Source organism: Mus musculus, chromosome 6 (genome assembly GCF_000001635.26).
Source record: "Mus musculus strain C57BL/6J chromosome 6, GRCm38.p6 C57BL/6J".
Lineage (NCBI taxonomy): Eukaryota > Metazoa > Chordata > Mammalia > Rodentia > Muridae > Mus > Mus musculus.
Window position 1 is genome coordinate 123,261,514 of NC_000072.6, and position 19,136 is coordinate 123,280,649.

General features: G+C 38.6%; 1 protein-coding gene across 2 annotated transcripts; it reads left to right on the plus strand.

The window, feature by feature from the left end:
- The first annotated feature begins 593 nt into the window (after nt 1-593).
- On the plus strand, nt 594-13,755 carry Clec4d (C-type lectin domain family 4, member d). 2 transcript variants are annotated; one of them, NM_010819.4, is made up of 6 exons: nt 594-849; nt 3,806-3,898; nt 5,542-5,649; nt 6,479-6,630; nt 8,768-8,883; nt 13,145-13,755. In NM_010819.4, exons 1-6 carry the CDS (start codon nt 822-824, stop codon nt 13,305-13,307), a joined length of 660 nt encoding a protein of 219 aa, NP_034949.3. In that variant the 5' UTR covers nt 594-821; the 3' UTR covers nt 13,308-13,755. The 2 variants fall into 2 exon arrangements, with proteins under 2 accessions (NP_034949.3, NP_001156633.1); NM_001163161.1 differs by having other exon boundaries at nt 6,482-6,630.
- The last annotated feature ends 5,381 nt before the right edge of the window (nt 13,756-19,136 follow it).

Sequence of the window (19,136 nt, forward strand, 5' to 3'; positions counted from 1 at the left end):
AGAGGGGAGAGGAGAGAGGAGAGAAGAGAGAAGAAAGAGGAGAGAGATGAGACGAGGGTGAGAGGAGACAGAGTTCTAAGCATGGTAGTTTTATCATAAGGACTCCCCACTTACGAACTTAGCTAACTCTAGTGACCTCCCTGGGTTCCACCTTTAAACACCAACAGAAGTGTTTATGGCTTCAACGAATAAAGTTTGGAGGAACACAAATGTCCATTCTTTAATAATCCTGTAGGTGGAACCAGAGATCACAATAGTGTCTATCATACAACCTTTTCTTCCTTTGCCGTAACAAGCCTACTTTCACTTACCTGAGAAAATGTTGAAATCTAATCAGTGGCTTCACCAACTTCTTCCTCTGTTCTAAAGCAAAGGATTTCATGTCTTTACATGCACCATGTGCACAAAATCTATGTTAAAAGCTTTGTTCATTGTTATTTTGGACATATTTCATTGAGCTAGAGAACTTTCTAAGCCTCATTTTACCTCAAACTACCTTTGAAAACATGACATATGAGTAGCAAAAACACATTGAGAAATCTTACATGACACACTTCTGGAAGTTTTTACTGGCTTTGGGGTTGCTTTCTCAATTTCCTTTTCCTCTTTGCTCCCTGTGTTCTAGTACATTAGAGGAAACTCTGTTTTTAAGATTTATTCTTTTTCACTTGGCTCTCTTGTACTGAACACTTACTGATCTTACCAGAATAAGACAGATGTATTGATGTCCAATCTTAAATGTTTCTGAAGAGATACTTGTGATGGAAATATACACTCTGGGCAAGAAGTAAAAAGCAGACTGGAATCTCTTGACACACATAATGTGGCTGGAAGAATCCCAAATGAAATGTGAGTCTCTCTCTTTATCTGTCTATCTGTCTATCTGTCTGTCTGTCTGTCTATCTATCTATCTATCTATCTATCTATCTATCTATCTATCTATTTATCTACCTATCTATCAATCATTTATCCACCCATCCACTTCCCCCTCCTACTTTCTTTCTCTTCTCCCCTTCCTTTCTTCCCATGGTCCTCCTCTTCCTCCTTGTCTTTCGCCCCTCTTTCTCTTAACTCTTCCTTCTTCAAGATAAAGTTTTGTTACGTAGCACAGGCTGGTCTTGAATTTTCTGTGTAGCCTGGGATTGCCTCAGACTTGACCTCCTTTCTTCCAACTTTTGAGGGCTGAGTCTTTAGTTGATATGTGATCATGCTCAGCCCTTTTCACATTTAACTAGATTAAGTACTCATGACTATAATTTTAAAATGTGAATTGATGGCAGTGTAAAGATTTAAGAAGAGGGGTATTAGAACACAATGAGGATGGCCTTGATGGAGACAAAGGACATGGCTGATTCCTGGTAAGCTGTGTAACAGATGCTAAGACCAAGGAAAGGAGATCCTAAAATCAGATAGAAGCAAGAGGGGAGATAAAGTATATTTTAAAAAGAAATGAGATAAAATGAAAAGGAGAATTAAATACTTTGGAAGATTCCTTTGACAAGAAGAGAGAAAAATAGTACATAGAACATATAGATGTAGGCTCATAGTATGCCAGAGACTCTCCCTGGTTTCCCGATTGATTTAAAGGATGCTACTGGATCTGCACTGTGAGACTGTGAAATAATGCTTTATTATAGTAATTATATTATATTACTTATAAGCAAGCTATTGATACATCTTTTGGATAAGACATGGCCATTGCAGCCATGAACTCCTAGTAGCTATTGTCACCTGCACAAGACTTGGCATAAGATTAAACTAACAAGATCAGTCAACATTCCAGTAGACAGCACTTAGTGGACTGAGTGGATTACAGAGACAAGGCAGCAAAGGAGAGAACGTGAAAAGGGAAGTGGGAACATGTAGGGGATTCCTGGGGATGGGAGGGGGAGGGTGAGATGGGGGTGGAGCTTGAGGATGGTAATGATCAAGATACAGTGCCTAGATGTTTGAAATTACCAAGTAATAAATAAAAGATGTTATAGTAATAAATACATTGGAAAATGTTAAATTATGCTTACAATTTAAATCTTGCTTAATCTCACCAGTCTACTAGAGCTAACTTCACCAGGACCATGCTCTATCAAAAAACCTGGTTGTTTTGTTTTCTTGTTTGTTTGTGTGTGTGTTTGTGTGTGTGTTCTGCTTGCTTGTTTTTGGTTACTATTTTGTGTTGGAGACTGGAAGCAGTGTCTACCACATGCTAGAGAAGTAAGTGCTCCACCCTGAGCTATACACACCCAGCCCTTTCTTTATTTTTAATTTCTTCACAGACTATCACTGTGTATCCTAGGCTAGAATTGAACTCCTTTCATAACCCAGGTAGCTCTTGAATTTGTAATTCTCACCTCGCCTCCTGAGTAGTTGGCATTATATTCCTGTTGCACCAGACCTGGCAGAAAAAACAGTGCAAGAATTAATTTTTTTTATACAAATAAATTCAGTTATTTCTGGGTCATGGAGTTCTAGACTGAAGTTGTTACAGCAAATGTAGTGCATTTACAAATGGATAAATGCTGGGCCAGCAAGGTGGCTCAGTAGGTGAAGGCACCTGCCTCAAGCCTGAGGACCCACACAGTGCAGGGACAGAACAAACTGCCACAGGTTGTCTTCTGACTTCCACACGTGCACCAGGACACACGTGCACACGCACGTGCACACACACACAGACACACACACATGGACACACACACAGACACACACACACAGACACATACACAGACACACACACACACACACACACACACACACACACACACACAGAGGAACATACATAGCTAAGAGTGAATAAATGCTGCTCATTGATGTTTCTCCGGGTTTACTTTTCCTTTCTACACTCAGCAACACAGCCCTCTCTCTCTCTCTTGAGTACTTTATCTCAGCCATGCCCACACTGCACGCTTTCTTTCATTACGCTTTTTGAATAGATATGAAAATCTTGCCACACTATTTTAGTTCATAGTTCCTGGATGGGGCATACTTTCATTTTGTTTGGTGACCACTTAAAATTTCAATAGATTAAATTTGCTGCTTATTGGTTGGACCACCCAGTGCTCCCAGGGCATAGAGCACCAACCAAGGAGTGTACAGGGAAGGGGGGGGGGACGGGGTGGGGATCCAGGGCTCTAGATCCAGATATATATGTAGTATACCATGGCCTTGTCTGACATCAATGAGAGGGGAGGCTCTTGGTGTTGTGGAGGTTTGATGCCCCAGCGAAGGAATATGTTGTAGCAGTGAGGTGGGAGTGGGTAGGTAGGTGAGGGAGCACCCTCATGGAGGCAAAATGGAAGGGGGAGAGGGCAGATGGGATGGGAGGGCTGTGGAGGAGTAACCATGAAGGGGGATATCATTTGAGATGTAAATGACAGGAATGATTAATTTTTTTAAAAAAATCACAAGAAATGTAAAAATAAATTATGCAATAAACTGAAAAAACTTATTGCTCATAATTTACACAGTATTTTAATTGATTTTAGAAACTACATGTCTTCAATAGTGATATTACAAGATCTTTCTTCATGTACATGATTGTGTGTGTGTGTGTGTGTGTACCTGTATTACACTATGTTATATAGAAGCTTGGATTTTTATGACCTTTATGTTCTGAGTATAAAAATGTTTCTTTATAAAAACAAGTTTGCATTTTTCTTTGTTATTATTTGGTTTAGTCACAGGGAATATTTAAGTCTCTTGAACTCCTAACATACTTTACATGCTATCACATTTAGCCTGCTCCTTGATAATCTTGACTTCCCTCATCTTATGGCAGAGAGGAGAGTAACCTATATCCCCTTTGTTTCAGCAAAAGGTACCCGACATCCCCAACTGATCCCTTGCGTCTTCGCTGTTGTTTCCATCTCGTTCCTTAGTGCTTGCTTTATTTCAACTTGTTTGGGTAAGCTACTAGCCAGAATGAAGCTCATTTTGAATTATCTTCTCAAAGAATGTCCAACATGTGCTCCCAAAGCCTCCCTTTTCCTCAGCTTATCCACACACAACACATTCCCCATCTTAGGCTTACTATCAGAGCTGTACATTTGATTTTTTTTAAAATTTGTATGAGACTGTTCTGCTCGCTTCCAAAATAATCACTTTGCTGAGGTCTAACGGACATATTAAAAACTCTATTAAATATGTCCATATCAAGATTGGGAACAAATATGCATCCATGGAGCCATTGCCACCCTTAATGTCATAGAAAATCTTGTATTTTCTGATATCAAGCTATAAGATGAGGTTATGACTGAATTAGTATGTTGTAGGCCTAAGACAGATAGGCTGGAGGAAAGAATAAACAGTGGCAGCATAGACTCTGAATATGTAACTCCTAATCTAATATTGAGGGCGATATTGCAGAGTTATCGGGAAAGGTGTTTTGTTGAATTAACATTGTAGGCTTCATTGATTGTATTTAATAAATGAAATCAACTTAATAAATGACATCTTACCATGTCACACCCAGTGTCAACCTAATTGGTTGTTAGGGAAGTAAAACTGCAAGTCACAGTGAGTCACTATTGCAGAAACACCAGGATGGTAGTGACTCAAAAGACACAGTGTCTGATGACGGAGGTGCAGGAAACTTGGATCTTTGATGCTTGACGGCAAGAGAGAGCTTAAAGTAGGAAACATGTTTGGAAAGCTTTCCCATGTACCCCATTTATCATGCACTGGCCATCCCACTCTGAGGCACACATGCCTTACAGAAATGTGTACTTACTCTTCTTAGGATTCAAGGTCAAAGATGCTCAAAATAACACAGTTCACAACAACCTAATACTGGAAGTCATGAGAGTGCTAGAAACCAAAGAGATCAGGGTGTTTTACTCCACGGAGACAATAGGTTACTGTCCAGTTATGAAAATGGACAGAATATAATTTTATTTAGGCAGCAATATTGCTTCAGAAACAGTGCTGGGCATAAGCCAACACCAATGGAAGCAGGGCATTTGAATCCATTCATAGCAAAGTCTAACAGAAGACATTTTGATTTGTGTGGTTTAAGCTGAAACTATGATGCAAGACACAAGCTACAAAATGGAAGAATGGGTTGTGCTGGGATATTATGGTTACCTGAAATGTTGGTAGTATCTTATTTTTTGAACTTGGCAATCTTTGCTAGAAGTATTCACATTACATTAATTTACTAACCTGTACATTTATGGTTTTCTTTTTTTACTTTTCAATATTTGATTATTTTCCAAAGTAAAAATATTACTAAACTTGTGAAGTTCACAAAACTTTGTGGAATTAGCCCAGGGCTTACCACAACCCCCACTCTTATGCAAATTTTGGTGAAATAAACTGAAAACATTGTGCACTTAAAAGGTTCCAAAAGTTCCAATGTAAATCATAGATAATATGATTATAAAATATTAGCTTTCATTGAATTTATCTGGGATCATGAAATGGCATAGGAAAGAAAGAGGGTGTGGGGACTTTAACTGTGAGGGAAGGAGAAAGGTGGGGAGATCAGCCCACTTTTCTAAATTAATGGCTACACAGCAAAAGAAAATCAACTGCTTTTCCTGATGACAGTGACTCATCATTACTTTTTACGCTGGACGAGAGGAAGTGTGGTGAAACTGTCAGACTACCACACGAGAGTAACGTGCATCCGAGAGGAGCCACAGCCTGGAGCTACAGGTAGCAGAGTAAACCTCTTTATCTACTTCCATCCAGCCTTTAGATAGCATCTGTCAGAATGAGAACTGGCTGCAAGAATGAATATCAGTCAACTAGGACAGAGAAGTTTCTCATGACTGTAATAAATTGCTGTAACACATTATTAATGTGTGTGTGTGTGGGGGGGGGGTTATGCTGGGGATCAAACACAGGACTTGTACATGCTAGGCAATTACTACACATCAACAGAACTTGTTTTTTGAGACACAGTCTCACTATGTAGTCCAGGTTGGCCTGAAACTAGGGACATCCTTGCTTCTGTCTCCTAAGAGTTTAGATATCAGGTCAGTGTTATTATCCCTAGACTGTGGGCATTTTTTACATCTGAAATATAAAAAAAAACTTCATTTAATTTTTCCTTGATGCAGCTATGTTGTGAGAACAGTTTCTTCTCCCTGAGATACCTATTTCTTTATTTATATTCTGTAATTTATAAGGTTAGAAAGAATTAAACGCTTGAGTTTTACACAGTCTTTGCTTATCTTACAAATAGAATATCCTGTAAAAGTCTTTGCTGTAGGAACCTTTTGCTTAATTTAATTTACCCCCACCCCATCTCTCAATTCTTTTCTTTATTTGATGAATACCAAACTCAGGACTTTTCACATTCTAGGAATGTGCTTACCATTGAGTCACACTGCTAGCTTGGGGAATATTTTCAATACAAAAGCAAAATAGATGTAGAGACACTGAATATCATTTGAGGTAATACTTGAAATAATATGACTGTGAACCTGTCACAAATTAAGTGCTCCTTGGTAACTAACATCTATGTCAATTCTCACCTGAGGAGGTACTTGGACCTGCTGTCCTGTTAGCTGGAGAGCCTTCCAGTCTAACTGTTACTTTCCTCTTAATGACAACCAGACCTGGCATGAGAGCGAGAGGAACTGCTCAGGGATGAGCAGTCATCTGGTGACCATCAACACCGAAGCAGAACAGGTATGCATTAGCTTAGTCCATCCTGATGGTCTCGTTTTATTCTATTGCTGTGACAAACACTACAACCGAAAGTAACTTCAAAGAGGGAAGAGTTTATTTCAGCTCACAACTTAAGAGTTCATCACTGAGGGAATTTAGGGCAGAGATTCATGCAGGAACTTGAGACAGAAACCAAGGAGCAAAACTACTTTCTGACCCACTCAAAGACTCACACTTAGCTTAGTTTCTTTTCAGCCCAGGACACCTGCCTAAGGAATGGTGCTGCCCACAGTAGGCTGGGTCCTCCTACATCTATTAACAATACACGCAGTCCCACACAGACATACCCAAAAACCAATCTGATTTAGATATCCCTCAACTGAGATTCCTTTCTCAGATAATTCTAGGCTGTGTCAAGACCACCAGTTACTCTGTTGCTTTAATTCCCTTCACAGAGAAGAAATTTCTTGGCTCTCTAATGTTGTTTCCTCATCTTTCTGATCAGCCTGGGAAGCCTTTTCTTCCTCTCCCACTTTTTCCTTTTCCTTTCCCCTCTTCCTTCAAATCAACTCATTGATTTTTCAGCTACACATTTCCTAATACAACGTCCAGTATACAGTATAGTGTTCTTTACCCTCTCTCTAGTAATATTGCATACTTGAGAGATTTTGTATAGTAAAATGCGTATTTTCTTCTTTTTAAACTGAAAATAAGTTCTTCTCTTATACAATATATTATAACTACAGCTTTCCCTCCCTCCCAAACCCCTAGCTCCTTTCTTACAAGAACACCAAGCTAATAGCCATAACATATACAAGAAGGACCTAGTGCAGACACATGCAGGCCCTGCACATGAGTAGAAATATAAGTACTTTATATGATAGAAAATTGGTCAGTTTTTTCCCTATATGGCTAATTTTTGGTCTTTCCAGACTTTAAGGATATTCCAATTCTCCCAGAAACCCATCGTTTCTACTCTGCACTCCCTAGTCTATTACATTGGCTCTGCTAAGGCTCTTTGAGCACAGTGGGTGTCCACACTTACTCTAGTAAGTTACAGGTCTTTCAATGACTCCCACTTGATGGAAGGCTCAGACCACACTTTCCTTACTCTTATATTTCCAATTATCTGTGAAAAGTCAGGCACAGAGTAGGACTCCTGAATATATAATTACATGAGTAATTAATTAGGGCTGAAATGGCTTCTTGTATATGGAAAATAGTTTTTAACATGTGATATTAATTCTAAATAAATGCATTTGAAAGTAACTTCAGCTTTTTAAGAGCTGAAATTGCTCTCTTTGTGTGATATATTTTCTACATGTGCCCTTCCCAAGCTTCTGATTTCCACTGGTCAATGGAATTTCTTTAAGGATCCTGTCTCCTTGACTGCCATCAATAAGTTTTCCAACTCTTCAAATGATATAGAATTGAATGAAATATGCAATTAAAGGGGTTTTTATTTTATCAAAAATAGATTTTTTCATATAATATATCCTGATTGCAATTTTCCCTTTCTCTACTCCTATCAGCTCCTCCACGCCCCCCATCCCCTCCAGATAAATCCAATTTAGGTCTTTTATTAGAAAAGAACAGGCTTCTAAGAGATGACAACCCACTACAACAAAATAAAATATAATAAGATGAAGCAAAACATATCCCATTGAAGTTGGACATGGCAACTCAAGAGGTGGAAAAGAGACCCAAGAGCAGGCAAGACAGTCAGAGATCCACTCATTCTCAAAAGCTAGGAGTCTCATAAAAATACTAAGTTAATAGTTATAATGTATACACAGAGGTACTGTATAAGTCCATGCTGGCCTTGTGCTTCAGTGTAAGCTCACGTAGGACCTGTGCTCATACACAACTTTGCAAATACAATCACACTTCATTTTTACCATGATCCTATGTAGCAGTGGAATTGTCAGGAGACTCAGGGTGCAATGAGGTTAAAGCTCCCCTATTGTACTAAGTGAATTTGAAGACAGGCTTGTCTGATATTGTGATGTTGATGCTTAGCTTGTGATCTCATTGCCCTCGTTCCTCCTTATCAGCCTAATGGACATCTTGAAAGTGCATTTACTAAAAAATAAATAAATAAATAAATAAATAAATAAATAAATAAATAAAATTAAAAAGATGTATATTTTGTATGCAGAATTTTGTGACCCAGCTTTTGGATAAACGGTTTTCTTATTTCCTGGGACTTGCTGATGAGAATGTGGAAGGCCAATGGCAGTGGGTGGACAAGACGCCATTTAACCCACACACGGTGTGAGTATATTGGTTGGGGCTAAGGGGCAGTTATAAGCAAACATGAAAAGGGTGGCAAGGAGAACTCATTTTAGAGTAGGGTACACCAATGTAAGTGCTTACTCAGCGGATCACCAGCAGTTGAGCAGTCTCTGTATGCTGTGATCCCACTCTAGAATAACCCTATGACTTCAGCACAGTTTTTATGAAAGAACAGACATGGTGAGAGTAATATAACAAGGGCTTCTTAAGATTATCATTTAGATAAACAGTAATATAAGAGCTAAAATTATTTTGAAAGAGTTTTAACCTGTTAATTTTCTTTTTTGAATCATGGTAATATAATAATACCACATATATAGGTTGAATTTCCTAGAAGTCATGTGAAGAAATTAAAAAATAAAAGTTAGATATGGTGGTTCACACACATAATCCTTGTATTTATGAATTGGGATTGAGAGAGTTGATAATTTGAGGCAACCCTGGACTACATGGTGAGTTCTAGGGAGGACTTCGGTACATAGCAAGACAATGCTTTAAATGAAAAACAACAAAACACACACACACACATACACATACACACACACACACACACACACACACACACACCAGAAAGACAAAAAAAAAAGAACAACTGGCAAAACTTATGGTAATAATACATTAACTATCAATTATTAATAATGTTTTAACACAGTAAATCCATGTGCACTTAACACTCAAAGGACATCTCAGTATGGAGAAACCACATTTCTTCCTTTCTCTTTTAAAATCAGTGTTTTTTTCCCTTCTGAGAATTCCATACAATGTGTTTTTCTTATATTTTCTCTTCTCCCACCCAGCATTGTGTCATCTTCATTTTCCCAGATAACAGTTTGTGTTATTTGTATGTTCTTGGGTATATGGTAGGAGGTCTATCTGAGCCACACTCTAAACATTGACTCTCCTCCTCCCAGAAGTTGTCAATTCCCACGGCTAGGGATGGGACTTGGTGCCCACTTCCACTATCCGTGTTGGGATCTGATTTGCCTTGAGCTTGCACAACGTTAGTGCATGCTGCTACAGTCACTGAATTTGTGTGTGCAGCTGCTATGCTGTGCCGGGAGGACATTCTTTCCTTTTAGTCATCCATCTCTTCTGTATCTAACACTTTTTTTTTCATTAAGATTGCTGAATTTCTGGGATAGGGGATGTGATACAAATATCCCATGTAAAGTGAACATTTTTTTAGTCTATCATTTGTACCTTAGCCAGTTGTGGATCTCTGTGCTAATTTTTCTTTGCTGCAAACAGAAGCTTCCATGATGAAGATTGAGAGATGGACCAATCTATGTATATAATATTAAGTCATTAGGAGTTGGGTTAGTACTGTGTTCAGTTAACAAACTAATAATGTAGTTCTCCCCCAGGACCTGGGATCTATACCACAAATTCTTGAGCTGTCAATGGTGTCAGATAATGGGTTCATCTTGTGGTGCAGGACTTAAATCCAATAAGTCATTACCCCTATAATGTTCATGTCACTACCGTACCAGTTGTGATGTCTTGCCAGATAGTTGTTATTATAGCTTGCCAGGTTTACAGCTGAGTAAGGCTTACCCTGATAGCGTTCACAGCACTTTCCAGCACTATGAAATCTAGTCAGTAGGGACAAAGCTTCCAAGCAGTACCAATTTTATTTCTGTGACTCAAGCATGTTGTTGGCCATACTGTCATGCTCTGGAGTGTAACCACTAACGTTGGCAATAGGTTGTAATATTTAGGAGTCTATTCAACCTCGCTGGACAAATCATCCAAAGGAGGTAACTCATTCTTGGCACTAGTATTTTAATTTGTTAGCTTTGGGTATTTAAAAGGAGTAACTTATAGGGTGAATTAATTTTAAATCTATCTATCTATCTATCTATCTATCTATCTATCTATCTATCTATCTATCTATCTATCATCTATCTATCTATCTATCTATCTATCTATCTATCTATCTATCTATCTATCTATCCATCTATATCTGTCTGTCTGTCCTTATGGATTCTTTCACTCAGAATGATTCTTCTCAGCTTCATCCTGTAAGTTTCATAATTTGATTTCTGTTAACAGCTGAATAATATTTCATTATGTAGATATACCACTTTTTCAGTATCTGTTCCTCAGCTGTTGGACATCTAGGTTATTTCTATTTCTTGACTATTATGAGTAGAGCAGCAATGAACACGGATTAGGAAGAGTCTCAATCTACAGGAGAATGTAGAGTCTCTCAGATATATGCTAAAGAACTGTATAGCTGGATCATAGTAGTATATATTTCTAGCTTTTTGAGGAAGCTTCATATGGATTTCCATAGTGGCTGTACCAGCTTGCACTCCCACCAGCAATGAACAAGTATTCTCTTTTCTCCACATGTATGCCAGCACTTGGCAACATTTGTTTGTTTAGATCTTAGGCATTCTACTGGGGCAAGATAAAAAATAATCTAAATGTAGTTTTATTCTGCATTGCCCTGATGGCAAAGAATATTGAGCATTTTAAAGATTTTTCTCTGCCACTTGTATTACATCTTTTTTTTTAAAATTAGGTATTTTCTTCATTTACATTTCAAATGCTATCCCAAAAGTCCCCATACCCTCCCTCTCCAACTCCCCTACCCACCCACTCCCACTTCTTGGCCCTGGCATTCCCCTGTACTGGGGCATATAAAGTTTGCAAGACCAAGGGGCCGCTCTTCCCAATGATGGCTGACTAGGCCATCTTCTGATACATATGCAGGTAGAGACACGAGCTCCGGGGGTACTGGTTAGTTCATATTGTTGTTCCACCTATATGGTTGCAGACACCTTTAGCTCCTTGGGTACTTTCTCTAGCTCCTCCATTGGGGGCCCTGTTTTCCATCCAATAGCTAACTGTGAGCATCCACTTCTGTGTTTGACAGGGACTGGCATAGCCTCACAAGAGACAGCTATATCAGGGTCCCCTCAGCAAAATCTTGCTGGTGTATGCAATGGTGTAAGGGTTTGGAGGCTGATTATGGGATGGATCCCCGGGTGTGGCAGTCTCTGAATGGTCCATCCTTTCGTCTCAGCTCCAAACTTTGTCTTTGTAACTCCTTTCAGTATTTCATCTTTTGAGAGCTCTCTGCTTAGTTACAATCCCCATTTGTTTTCCCTATATTTACCTTTTTTTCCCTTCAGTTCTTTGTATGTTCTAGATACTAATCCTCTGCTATGTAAGCTGATAAATGTCCTCTCCCCACCTTCAGGCTGTCTCTTCCCTTGAATGATGGTGTATAGAAGTTTTTCTACTTCCACGAAGTCCCATTTATTAGTTATTGGTCTTAGTGCCCTTCCCATTGTTCAGGATGTTCTTCCCTGTGTCAATGAGTTTAAGAGTATTCCCTACTTTTTCCTCTGTCAAATTTAAGGTATCAGGTTTTATCTGAGGCACTTGATTCATTTGGAGTTGTGTCTTGTGCCAAGTGAGAGGTGAGAACTCTGTTTCATTATTTTTGTACATGGCTATCTAGTTTGGCCAGCACCATTTGGTGGAGATACTGTCTTTTCACCCAAATTCACTGTTGGACTCACTGTGGAAGATCAGGTAGATGTATACATGCATCTTTGATTCTGTTCCAATGGGCAGCATGTCTGTTTCTATGCCATTACTGTGATGATTTTTGTTTTGTTTTTGTTTTGTTTTGTTTTAAAGAATAGCTCTGTAGTATAGTTTGAAATCTGAGGTGGTGATACCTCCAGATTTTTTTTTTAACTCTTCACGGTTGTTTGGTTTTCCTGGGACATCCATGTTTAATTTAATTTTAAATTTAATTAAAGTGAATTTAAGTTTGATTTTTCAATTTCTGTAAGATTTGCCTTAGAACTTTGATGGAGCTTGAGTTGAGTCGGTGATCACTTTTGTAAGGATGACCACTTACACACTATGAAAGGGAGACCTTTTCATCTTCTGGCATTTTCTTTATTTCCTTGTTAGGGTTTTAAAGTTTTCATTGTATGAGTCTTTTACTTGCTTCATTAGACTTATTCCAGTTTCTTTGGTTAAAGAAATGAGGGCTATTGTGTATAGTATTGCCTCCCTTATTTCTTTGTGTGTTCTGTCATTGTATATAGGAAGACTACTAATTTTTATGTGTTAAGGAAGTCACACTTCAAACATTTGAGTGGTGACTCTTTTCAGTGCAGATTGTAGCTCTGTTTTGCCCATGTGCTCCGTTTGTTCTGTTTCTTTGGATTGCTCTGGGATAAAATACTATCTCACAGTTCTGCTTCTCTTTCAGATTCTGGGAAAAGGGGGAATCCAATGACTTTATGGAAGAAGACTGTGTTGTCCTTGTTCATGTCCATGAAAAATGGGTCTGGAATGACTTTCCTTGTCACTTTGAGGTGAGAAGGATTTGTAAATTACCTGGAATAACATTCAATTGGAAGCCCTCGAAGTGATCCTTGATGAGGATGAAGAAGATGAACCTATCAGACCCAGGGAAAGTGTCCTTGCATCATAGAAATAAAGAACACACTGGGTCATAGACCACTGTTAACCATGAGGATGTTTTTCATTATTTTTGTTTAAATTTAATTCAATATACATAGCATAATTTGTGCTCTCTCACTCTCTCTGTCTCTCTGTGTGTGGGGGTACACACTGGCATGCACACACATGCTAATGCACACATATGTTTAAGATAGTGAGGTTTTGTGTCCTGTTTTGATAGAGAAAATGATCATCATCCTATGGGATTCAGTTTTTAATCATTGTTTCCTTGATAGTATTTTAAGAATTTACTTTTCAGTTGGTATGTTTTTGTTATATATTTAATGAATGGATTAGATAATATAATCTTTTTGTCATTTTTCTCCTGCCTCTTAAAATTAAAACTTACAGCAGACAAAATGGTAGTAATAAATCATATTTTATTCTCCTCTGGTACATTACACTGTGAGCACAGATTCTCTTTACTTTTCCCAATTTTCTCTACCAGCACTGTTTCAGATCTACTCCTCCTCCATTTCCCTTCAGAATAGGGCAGGCCCCCCAGTGATGTCTACTGAATACAGCATAACAAGTCACAATAAGCTAGGCACAAATCCTCATATCAAGACTGGACAAAGCAACCCAGTAGGAGAAATAGGGTCCCATTCAAACCTAAATCTCAGTTTAAATTTTAACAATTCTATTCATTGAGATTTTATTTTTACCTTTAAATAGTTACTAAAGATCTCCCAGGAAAACAGTGTAAAAGAGACTTCAGTGATGGTATTGCACAGGTAGAAAATAAGAATATAGACCTTTTAACAATTTTTTTCTTTCTCTGTTCTAGCTGTTGAGTCAAACAAGTGGTCTCATGATGACTTAACTTAATTGTAATGCGCAAATTTCAATCCCCCTTTAACTGAGAAAACAAAGTCCCAGGAAACATTCTCATTGCTTGTTCATGGCTCACATCTACCTTTTTTTTTTTTTTTTTTTTTTTTTTTTTTGTAGATGAACCCTATTTCCTTTGTATGTACAATGTACAGTAAAGTTAATATAAAGTTAATAGAGATAAGCTGGCCTTTTTACTTGGCTAAGGACTCAATTTTCTTTTTTTTTTTTTTTTTAGATTTTTTTTTTTTTAAGATTTATTCATTTATTTATTTATTTATTATATGTAAGTACACTGTAGCTGTCTTCAGATGCACCAGAAGAGGGCATCAGACCTCATTACAGATGGTTGTGAGCCACCATGTGGTTGCTGGGATTTGAACTTCGGACCTTCGGAAGAGCAGTCGGGTGCTCTTACCCACTGAGCCATCTCACCAGCCCAGGACTCAATTTTCTTAGTTCCACTCTATTGGTGTTTTCATTTGGAATCATAAAGAGACCACATTTTTTTCAGAAACAATTTTTATTAGATATTAGATATATTTATTTTCTTCATTTACAATTCAAATGCTATCCTGAAAGTCCCCTATACCCTTGCCCCACACTGCTCCCCAAACCACCCACTCCCACTTCTTGGCCCTGGTATTCTCCTGTATTGGGGCATATAATCTTCATAAGACCAAGGGCCTCTTCTCCCAATGCTGGCCAACTAGGCCATCTTCTGCTACATATGCAGCTAGAGACATGAGCTCTGGGGGTACTGGTTAGTTCATATTGTTGTTCCACCTATAGGGTGGCAAACCCCTTTAGCTCCTTGGGTACTTTCTCTAGATTCTTCATTGGGGACCCTGTGTTCCATCCAATAGATGACTGTAAGCATCCACTTCTATATTTTCCAGGAACTGGCATAGCCTCACAAGAGCAGCTATATCAGGGTCTTGTCAACAAAATCTTGCTGGCATATGCAATAGTGTCTGAGGTTGGTGGCTCTTTAAGAGATGGATCCCCGGGTGGGGCAGTCTCTGGATGGTCCATTCTTTAGTCTCAGCTCCAAACTTTGTCTCTATAACTCCTTCCATGGGTATTTTGCTCCCCATAATAAGGAGGAACCAAGTATCCACACTTTGGTCTTTGTTCTTCCTGAGTTTCATGTGTTTTGCAAATTGTATCTTGGGTATTCTAAGTTTCTGGGGTAATATCTGCTTATCAGTGAGTGCATATCATGTGAGTTCTTTTGTGCTTGGATTATCTCACTCAGGAAGATATCCTCCAGCTCTATCCATTTGCCTAAGAATTTCATAAATTCATTCTTCTTAATAGCTGAGTAGTACTCCATTGTGTAAATTTACCACATTTTCTATATCCATTCCTTTGTTGAGGGACATCTGGGTTCTTTCCAGCTTCTGGTTATTATAAATAAGGCTGCTATGAACATAGTGGAGCATGAGTCCTTATTACTAGTTGGAATATCTTCTGGATATATGCCCAGGAGGGGTATTGCGGGATCTTCCGGTAATACTATGTCCAGTTTTCTGAGGAACCACCAGACTGATTTCCAGAGTGGTTGTACAAGCTTGCAATCCCACCAACAATGGAGGAGTGTTCCTCTTTCTCCACATCCTCACTAGCATCTGCTGTCACCTGAATTTCTGGTTGTAGCCGTTCTGACTGGTGTGAGGTGGAATCTCAGGGTTTTTTGATTTGCATTTCCCTGATGATTAAGGATGTTGAACATTTTTTCTAGTGCTTCTCAATCATTTTTTATTCCTCAGTTGAGAAATTTTGTTTAGCTCTGTACCCCATTTTTTTAATGGGGTTATTTTTTTCTAGAGTCCAGCTTCTTGAGTTCTGTGTATATATTGGATATTAGTCCCCTATCAGATTTAGGATTGGTAAAGATCCTTTCCCAATCTGTTGGTGGCCTTTTTGTCTTATCGACAGTGAGATCACATTTTAATTCATTTATATAAATTTTTCTAATGTTTAAGAGCTGTACTATTGGCAAGAAAGTCACTGAATTGACAGCCTACAATTATGATGTTTGTACCACTAGTGGTTGAATTGTGACTTACTATGAGAAAATCTACTGGGGGCTATGGAGTTGCAATTGCTTTGCTTCTCTTCCAGAGGACCTGAGTTTGGTTCCCATTACCTACATAAGGTGGTTCATAGTGGCCTACAGCACCAATTCTAGGGTATCTTATACTTTCTTCTGGTCTACACAACACAACTTCTTCTGCTTATACGAAATACACACATGCAATACACACATGCACACATACATGTGCACATGTACACTCATACACACACACACACAAATAAATAAACATTTAAAAGAAAAATACTGTCTTGGTTTTGTTTGAAATTTGATTTGTTAATATTTCCTTCATCTGAGGTGAGAATTTCCAAGGAACAGCTTTTAAATCTTTCTTCTCCTCATCCCCTTAGCCCCATTTTGAAAGAAAACAGTTACTTTGTAATTTTGTTAATGATTTTCTGGGTTAAATGTAGAACATTAATGTTTGGTTCAGTGTGACAGTGTGACATGTGCTTGGTGTGTGTTTGTGATAAAGTTGGTATGTTTAAAAGAAGTAGAACTAAGTACCTTTATATTGGGTTGGACATATTAATTAAATCATAAAGCACAAGAGAAGTTGAAATAATTTTATGCATTAATGGGGCTTGTATATTTAATAATATCCATTTTAATGTACAGGTCATATACCTGTCTATGATGAAATCCAGTTGTCAATAAAATATGATCCTCCATTATTTCCTTAACTGTTTCTGCAACTGTCAACAGTCTGTTTCTGCTGCTAAGAATGATCATTCCCAGAGTCCCAGAGATATCACCATAGGTTGGGCTCCCAGCCTCCTATCTGGACGAAAGCAGCAGAGTTTTCACATTCCCACATTTCACTAATAGGAAATCAACACTCTCTCTCCTCTCTCTCTCTCTCTCTCTCTCTCTCTCTCTCTCTCTCTCTCTCTCTCTCACACACACACACACACACACACACACACACACACACACACACACACGTAACACTGTAAACAGTAGACACATTAATAAAAACACAAAGTAACTGCAGTTTATGAATGTAAACATATGTAGGAGGAGTTGAACAATGTGGCCATTTTAGCTGATACCTGCCCCAACTGCAGTGAATAACCTCCCACCCACACTCTAACAAGACACTTGGTCAGCTCAGTGGGTCACACAGGAAGAAGACAGGAGAGTGGGAGAAGGACTAATTGGGAAGGATTCTAGATGGAGAGGAAGGGGAATGAGAGGAGGAAAGAAGGTGTGGAAAAATGGCTAAAATAATTATATAATTACATTTTATATAAAATTATATATAAAATCATATTTAATTATAAAAATTTGTATAATTGTATAAATGTATGAAGCCATCAAACAGGGAAAAGAGAAAGGTGAGAACTGAGCGAAGTCTCTCTTCCTTTAGGAAGTCTCATGTTAAAGCTCTCTAGAATAATTCCAACCATCAGGTTTGGTTTCTAAGATTTCTTTTCTGTATTTTAAACATTTTTCCTTTAGAATTCCATACATGAGCCCTGAATATCCACGTGTAGAGAAATGAATCTAGACATGTATCTCTCACTCTGCAAAACTCAGTTCCAAATAGATCAGGGACCTCAACTTAACTGACACTTCAAAACTGCTACAACAGAAACTAAGTAGACTTTCAAGATATAGGCTGCTGTTTAAGGTGTGCTTTCGTACACCTGGACCTAGACAAACTCCCTTTGAGTTTTTATTTTCCCATCATTTATATCTAATGCTTAAAGTTTTGGGTGAGGGAAACTGTATTTTTCACCACTAGATGAATCCTTGAGGACAGATTGCTAGTCCCTGAAGCTGTGGGTGTCATCGGATAACACTTGGAAGCTGTCCCAGGATTTTCCCTGCTCTGCTGCCACAGATCTACATGGTTTTCCTAGCAATATATTTGAACAATGCCAGGATTTGATTTATGGTTTGGTGTTTTCTCATTGTTATACTAACTTTCATATAATTACTTCCATGTAAGGGATTGATACACTACCTGAGAACAATCAGAATTCCTGTATCTAAGAGGATAGATTACAAGAGAAAGAGATACACAAATAAGTTTCATAAGACACAAGTTTATTCAGAAATAAAGAAATGGAAATCTATCCCGAGCTTTTGTCCCCACCGGCAAGAACACACTCAGGACAACCGGAATCTTCTGTGGCAAAGCTTTTATTGCTTACTTATCAGGAGGAAAGACCCAGAACCGGGAAAATGGCGCTGCTTATATAGCCCGCAGCGTGACGTTTCAGCACCTGATGTGGCGTGACAGCTCCTGATTCGTTGCTCGCCCATCACCCCATTACTACACCGCGAGATGGGCAGTGACTAGGTGTGAGTTCACTCTTGCACTTGCGCATAAGGCTTATTCACTAGTTAGGCGCAGTGGAAGCCAGCGCCATCTTATAATGGCGATTGCTCGCGGCACGGCTCTCCACAGAAATCTATGTTTTGTTAAGTCTGAAAAAGAGGTGGATAATTCTGGGGTTGGGGTAAAATGTGCAATTTAGGAAATAAACCTATGGCTAATAAAGTAGGGGAACTTATAAGGTCTGTGCAGTCTTCTGACAGGGGTAGAGCCCTTGACACCTGAGAATCTTGAGGGGAGAAAAGGGGCGGAGGTCAGGGTTATGGCTTCATTTAGGGAAGAAAGGCAGGTAGAAGGCAGGCACGACCACCCAGCTTTTGCTACTTTCTGACTTTCCAAGGTGTCACATAGTGAAACAGTACTTCTTGCATCAATCAAAATTCACGTATGGTTTTCTGGAATGGTAGTTAATGTTCATGCTAAGGATTTCTCTGACTGGAGAAGTTTTTCATCCATACATCTTTG

Coding starts and splice junctions, on each gene's coding strand:
- Clec4d (NM_010819.4), top strand. CDS start 822: ATGTGGCTGGAAGAATCCCAAATGAAAT. Junction 850..3,805: donor GGAAGAATCCCAAATGAAAT/GTGAGTCTCTCT, acceptor CCTTTGTTTCAG/CAAAAGGTACCCGACATCCC. Junction 5,650..6,478: donor GCCACAGCCTGGAGCTACAG/GTAGCAGAGTAA, acceptor TTCTCACCTGAG/GAGGTACTTGGACCTGCTGT.